The 7,273-nt window shown below is 39.2% G+C and overlaps 1 protein-coding gene across 1 annotated transcript; it reads left to right on the top strand.

The window, feature by feature from the left end:
* Positions 1-348: 348 nt before the first annotated feature.
* Positions 349-6,077, top strand: LOC118561080 (cadherin-1-like; the record flags this gene model as incomplete). Its single annotated transcript, XM_036132862.1, has 4 exons — positions 349-543; positions 3,716-3,841; positions 4,299-4,454; positions 5,939-6,077. Coding segments are annotated over exons 1-4 (478 nt in total), but the record flags the coding sequence as incomplete, so codon positions are not given.
* Positions 6,078-7,273: the final 1,196 nt, after the last annotated feature.

Raw genomic sequence — 7,273 nt, 5'->3', positions numbered from 1 at the left:
TTTAGTTGTATAACACATTTCAGTAACAGGACTATTGAAAATGCTGTACATGGATATAAAATAAGAAACAAAAACACGCAGAGGAAAGTGCATTGGCAACCCTTGCTCTGAATTCTGTTGCGTAAATAATGCTGCTTACTCTTAAATCCAACTAAAACTATCAAGTAAAAGTTAGAGGATTTTTTTTGCAGCATTTTTCTTTGAATGCTTCAGTAATGTTAAGCTTTCCAGGTGTTCAGCCTCAGGGCATAACCGTACCTTTTAAAGTTTACAACAGACACACCTTTGAGAAACTTGCACGCAAGTGACAGTTAAAAGATCAGAGAAGCAATGAGTCATGGGACAGAAATGGGGTTGCTTAACATTGAGTAGTATGCAGGTTGTGACGGGAGGGGGTAAAACTGACAGCTTAAAAAGAAGCAAACAAGCTTAAGAGTCATACAGTTTGAGGAAAAATGGTTCGTACACTGTGACTCACCTGTCATCATGGCTACATTATTTTCTCAAGAAGTGAGACTGTTGCTAGTCACAGTGCTGTTTTTGGTGAGTACAAATAATCCAGTCGTTACATTCAGTTTGACAAACTATGAATTGCTGTGGTCTGAGATGACGTATTACAGATCACAACTTTATTTTTCAGCAGAAGACTTTAGCATATCAGGTTTAACTCATATTAAACATCAGTCATGGTATTTTATATTTAAACCTAGATGGATTCTGCACTTTATGAAAATTTTGTAGATAAAATACATATGTACAAAATTGTGCTTGTTCGCTAAAAAGGCTTTAATAAACAGTAAATAGTAAGATTAATCTTTAAACTTACCATCCCAGTTTTAAGAAGGTTAAATATATGATATAATGTATTCAAGACCAGTGAATAGGTGCCTTGTTGAAAAAAGTGGCTGTGATATGTGAACTTCTGCACAAAATGGGGTATAAAATGTCCACAGTAGTGATCATGGGAGTATATCAAAAAGCGCTACAAACAGTACAAATATATTAAAGAAAGTGTAGTTCTTTGTAAAAGTCATTTTACAAGCATCAATGGAATTTGTTTTTAGGGGGTTAGGATAATGATGATAATTATCTTATTTATTGCAGCCTACATTCCAATGAAATTTGTCATTTGCATTTAGCCCATCCCTTATTGAGCAGTGGTCAGAGCACTCTGCTCTAACCACTAGGCCACCACTCCCCTTCAAGCAATGTTAGCAACATTTATTTTGTACAGATCAATTTGACAACAGATTGCGATGGTCCTCCAGTTTGCAGCACTTTCTCTGGGGACTTTGCATGGTTTCACCCCTCATTCCAACCATATTTATGTTACTGTAACTGGTCAGTGTATATAGCTGCTGGTTGTAACTAAGTAACACCAAGGCTGTTTGCCTTGTGTGTCTCAGTGACCAGTTCAGAATCTTCCTTGCCTGTCATATCAGTGAAGATGAGCACCAGGATATAAAAAATGGATGGGAGCATGGACAGGCTTAAGATAGCAACCAAATTTAACCAACTGGGCATTAATAAAACCTTGATGTAAGTTGATATTTATTCAATTCAGAGTTCTCCTCTGTCTTAGACTTTGATAAAGAAAATGCTCACCAGACAGCAATGGTAAATTACCAGTGTGGTAAAATACATAAACTTAATTTTAAAGAATCTTGTCACGATCTGCTCTTGTTCGTTGTTTTGCGATTTGCACTCACCTGTGTTTCATATAATTTCCATTCACCCCTGTTGTAATTAGTTTTCCAATTTTGGTTCTTTCATTGTCATGTCCTCGGTTTTTGATCCTTGTGCTTCATTAAAAAAATATACATCAAAACATAATACATCAATCTAATATGTTCCTGGCGATGTCATGTTGCAGCTTCACTCCTTCAATTTATGTCGCAGAAAATTCAGGAAAATCTCTGCTTTGACAACAGTTTAAGCACATTTGATGAAGACAAAACCCATGTAAATGAACTTCCAAATGTTAATCCACTCCTTTAAAATAGAACAGAGGTTTGGTGTTTCTAGCTTAACTGTTTTCAGTCCAGAGCTATTTAAAACATTTGGTCAAGTGGTGTGAACAACCAAACCAGTATTTCATTGATGGCAAGGCAAATGGCACGCCAGAGCTGTGGTCACAAAAATTTCTGTTATTCATTTACTGCAGAGAAAATAGAGGTGTAACAAATGCACAAACACACAGACTTTGTCGCCCTCTCCTGGTGTTTTATAATAAAAGGGGTAGAGGTAGGAAAAAAGCTAAAGATGATGTACAAATTTTATCTGTGAAGTTTTTTTTTCAAATTCATTGTTAAATGTCTCAGACTGCTTAAGGAGTTTGAGACTGCTGTGCTGATTTTGGACAGGATTTTACTTATATGGCATTATACAATGGAAAAGCACATGGATGATTCCAGTCAAATCTGGGCCTACAGCCTTCCAAAAAAGAACTACAAAGTGTGCGCTCCATTCTCTCTGGAGATTTCCGTTAATTCCTGTGACGTCGTGCTTATACATCAGATCACACAAAGGAATGTGGGATTCCTTATAGCTCCTTAGAACCGGTAAAGAACATTGCAAGGTTCCTATGCTAAAGGAACTATTATAGGAAGCATGCAGGCTCCTTTTCCTACCTTCTTAACTAACTGCACTATTTAGACAGCACTTATCATGGCGAAAGATGACAGACCTCCACTTTGGCTGAAGACTTTGATGCAGCCTCTCTTTCCTTCAGCTCTCACCCTTCCATTGACCTCAGCTGTTCCACATTCCTCCTCTGATTGCCACATCTGCTCCTAATGCCTTCTGTTCCGCTAAACATTCATCCATTATCTATGCACGCTTATCCCTCATGGGGTCACGAGGGGTGCTGGTGACTTTCTCCAGCATTCAATGGGCGAGAGGCGGGGTACACCCTGGACAGGGAAACATAGAAACAGACAGGACAAACAACCATTCACACACACTCACACCTAAGGATAATTTAGAGAGGCCAATTAACCTAACAGTCATGTTTTTGGACTGTGGAAGGAAGCCTGAGTACCTGGAGAGAAGCCATGCACAGGGAGAACATGCAAACTCCATGCAGAAAGACCTATGGATGAAGTCAAACCCAGTCGAACCTTCTTGCTGCAAGGCAACAGCGCTACCCACAGCGCTACTGTGCAGCCCTTTGATCTTTGCCAGATACTATTGTTTCTTTTTGCACAGGGTGCATTGTATCCTGCTTTTGTATGTTTTCATTCATATTGATTAAATATTTCGTACTCACCATTCTAGTCCCAAGATCCTATTTACATTTTGGTCCTGCCAACAACCTCTCATTAATGACAGATGTTGGAGTTCTCCCTGTATCTTTGCTGCCTGTTGTAGCTTAAGCAGTGGAACATTAATAGTAATGTAATATCTAATAGAAAGCGGAAGAAAGCGGACGGATGGAACTTTCCAAAGGGCATGGCAGTGCTTGAGACTCATGTTTGCAGGCCTCGGTCCTCAACGCGGCCATCCCAGTAAAAGTCCCGGCATGTGGACCTTTGTCACATGTCTTTTCCCCTCTCCCAATCTCATTTCCTGTCAGCAAGAGCCAAACCTTTTACTTATTAATAATATCCTTGTTTATTAAATGACTGTGTATATGATAGATGATAGACTATATCTGAGTCAAAACTTTTATATTACAATGATAGACTAATCACAATAATCTTGTTTCTGGTTTCAGATTATCAGTGCTGATGCAAAGGAGAAGAGAACAAAAACACTGAGAAGAATAAGAAGGGAATGGATCCTTCCTCCTGCCAAGCTGATGGAGAACACCAATTACACCCATTTGGAATTCATTGCAAAGGTTCTTTGTTCCAATTGAATATAATATAACTCATGATGAGGTCAGAAAGCAAGAGGATATCTCAACTATCAGAAAGGGTTTCAGAAATATTTTTTAAGGTTTTTGATTACCTTACTATTTCTGACCAACTTTCTACAAAAAGATGATGAAGATAAGTTTCAATATGCGCTCATTTAGTAGCAGTCTTGTTCCCAAAGTAGTTAAAGATTTGATGTCCAGCACATGTCCTTGATTGGAAGCTAAATGTCAAGTGTAATCACCTTTCCGCTCTGTGTAATTCAGGAGGTGCCAAAGTCTAAAGACCTGTTTCTGTGTGACAACATGTTACACATTTAGCAGTTCTCTTGGCACCATAAAAATGTTTAAACATTTAATTGAATATGTCAATGTAAGAGATGTTGTTGGGTCATGGTATGAGTTTTCTTTCCAAAATTGATATGCCATGTTTTGTTTTCAGATTCGCTCTGACCAAGACAAAGATAAAAAGGTGGAATATCATTTGACAGGTGCAGGAGCCAGTGAACCACCTTACAACCTGTTTGTGGTGGACCACAATACTGGATTTATACGCATCACTGGTGTTCTGGACAGGGAAAAATACCCATCCTACAATGTAGGTCATTATTGGTATAATCCATTAGGTCTTTGAAACATTACATCAGTCCAACTGAAATACAAGAAACAATCACTGTATTCTCATGGACTGAGTGGGACTACTAATTATAATGTGACACTTACTAGTTTTATCAATATTTCTACTACTCATACGCCTAATAATAATAATTATGATGCTGGTGATGGTGATAAATGGTATTATTTCAGGACAGACAGACCTGGAATGCACACAAGGTGGTATCCAAACCTTATGTGCAAATGTTGATGGGGGAAACCTTCAGTTCAGTGCAGTAACCTCTTAATTTTGTGAGCATTCTGATGGACCTTTTTGCAACACCTGGAATATAATAAACACCATTATCAAATTGAAAGAGAAACTAATTAGTTTTTGGTAAAATACAGCTATGTAGGGTGATTATGTCAGAGTTAAGCAATGTTTATCCAGCACACAGCTTTGCAATGACATCTGATGGTGCCAGGTTTCACGGTTCTTAAATGTATGCAATATTAGTGAAGCTTAGGAGAGTTGAATTAAATGGTAAATGGCTTTTACTTGTATAGTGCTTTAACTAGTCTGACCACCCCAAAGCGCTTTACACTACAGTCAGTCAGTCATCCATTCACATGCACATTCAAACCCTGACAGTGGTGAGCTATGTTAGTAGCCACAGCTGCCCTGGGGCAGACTGACAGAAGTGAGGCTGCCATACATCGGTGCCTCTCTGACCACCACCAGCAGGCAATTAGCTATTGGGGGGTTTAAACTAATCTCTACTCTGTGACCAGTGAGTAAACAGAAAAAAAATTCAGTTCAAAAGTATGCATATAATAGTACAACAACTCTGATCCAATCAATTAAGAGTTAATGGGCATGTGCAATGACTCAGATTTTGACTTTGTGTTTTTGACAAAATACAAGTCCCTGTATGTTGACAGTCTTTGGAGCCCTTTGATCTGATTTTAGAGGAACTTGTAAGACATTTTATTTCAGTTTCCCCCTCTGTTTTGATGCCTATATTTCAAGATGGTTGGGTATATTTTTTCATACAAACTCCTCTGGTAGCCACATAACGAGCTAATTGTGCCAGTGCTGCAGCTGATCCAGCTCTGAACAGCACATGAAAAACTGTATTTTTCTACACAATTTTCTTTCCCTTCATATGCATTTCAATTTAATTATAGTTGGATGGGGTTATACTATTATTGTTTGATATGCACTCAAACATCCAGTATTTTAGGTCAACATGAACCATTGGTGTGCTAGCCTATTAACTTTCCACAAACATTTGTCACTGATTTACATTTGATGACAATTAGTAGCATTGGAATTTTATTTTCCAGTTTATTTCATTATAAACTACCTAGAAGAAAGTATTTAAATTAGATTTGACAACAGAAACACTAGTACATGACTGATCCTGAAGTTCTGTTTGGCCAGGCCATCTGTGCAATGTCTAATTCCTCCCCATCTAATTCCTGCAGCTAACAGGCATAGCTAGATTAAAGAGTGGGGAAGAGGCAGAGGCAAACATTCCATTGACTGTGACTGTACTGGACCAAAACGACAATGCTCCTTATTTTATCCTGCATGAAGGCAACGTCACAGAGGAGAGCAAAAAAGGTAATTCTTTCTTTAAAATCCATTAATCAACAACTTATCATGCCAACCAGTACATTTAACAATGGAGTCAGCCAGAATTGCATAATCTCTCTTCACTAGCAAGGACCACAGTTTTTTTTAAGGAAAGGGTGGAAAGGATGTGAGGATTGGGTCATCTGGGGAGACTTAGTTGAAGACTTGACAGGATAAGACTCAGTGTGGGGGTGCAGTCTTCTGTAAATGGCATTTGAGTCCACTTAGAGCCCCCCAGATGGAATCTACAATAATGAGAAGAGGATAAAGAATAGAATTGAATGTCTTTATTTGTCCCCTGTGAGGAAAATTTTGTTTCAGTACAGCCCATCAAGAGAAAGATATAAAGGGGTAGACGGGAAACTGCGGCCGGAGCCTTACCAGGCGCCGCCTTCTTCCAAAGCGAAGAAAGGAATACATTAGGATGGTTGAGGGGGAAAACTGTCTCTTTGACTGTGTGAGCAATATAAGAAAAAAATCCTCAGCACAAAACAGCAGACATTGTCATGATTTTGTCTTGGATGAACCCAGAACCACAACACACGGGACTAAAATTAATAGTCTTTATTGAGAGGATGAAGGATGCAGTGTTCACAGCTCTTCAGAGGCAGGTAGCAGAGTCCACAGTTTCTCAGAGCGGGTCCAGGTGCGGGTAAGAACGTCTTGTTTGCATAACATCCAGGAGAATTTGAGATAAGCCAGCCTCCAAGGCAAGCCATCAGGGTGCCGGATTCAATAACAACAAAATTGTTTTGTTTCAGGCTGACTGTGAAATCTGTGTCAGCAGACGAGTCTCTGCTGGTCCGTCTTCATGGCAAGTCTAAAACAGCTGACTTTCTGCCGTAAATCGAGCTAGAAATCTCCCCAAAGTTTTTCCATTACACCATTCAGTTAAAACCTCTGCTGGCATAGGATACTATGCAGATATTGCATCCAGCTTGCAGTTTTGTTCACTACGCATCTGAGTGTGGGTAATCACAGCCAAGTTCAACCCCCTAACAAACTCCTGCCGCCCTTATTATGGCCAAAACTGCTGCCAAGATCTTCCATATTTGCCGATATGTCAGGTAACCGCCAGCTCCAATAAGCAGATATCATGTTATCATAAACCCAATTATCTAAGCATCTTCCACGCCCTCGATGGAAAACATAGACAGACATCTCATCTTCCAAACTCCCCATGA

This window comes from Fundulus heteroclitus, unplaced genomic scaffold (assembly GCF_011125445.2).
Source record: "Fundulus heteroclitus isolate FHET01 unplaced genomic scaffold, MU-UCD_Fhet_4.1 scaffold_556, whole genome shotgun sequence".
Lineage (NCBI taxonomy): Eukaryota > Metazoa > Chordata > Actinopteri > Cyprinodontiformes > Fundulidae > Fundulus > Fundulus heteroclitus.
Note: the sequence above shows the minus strand (reverse complement) of the source record. Positions and strands in the feature narration are given on the sequence as shown.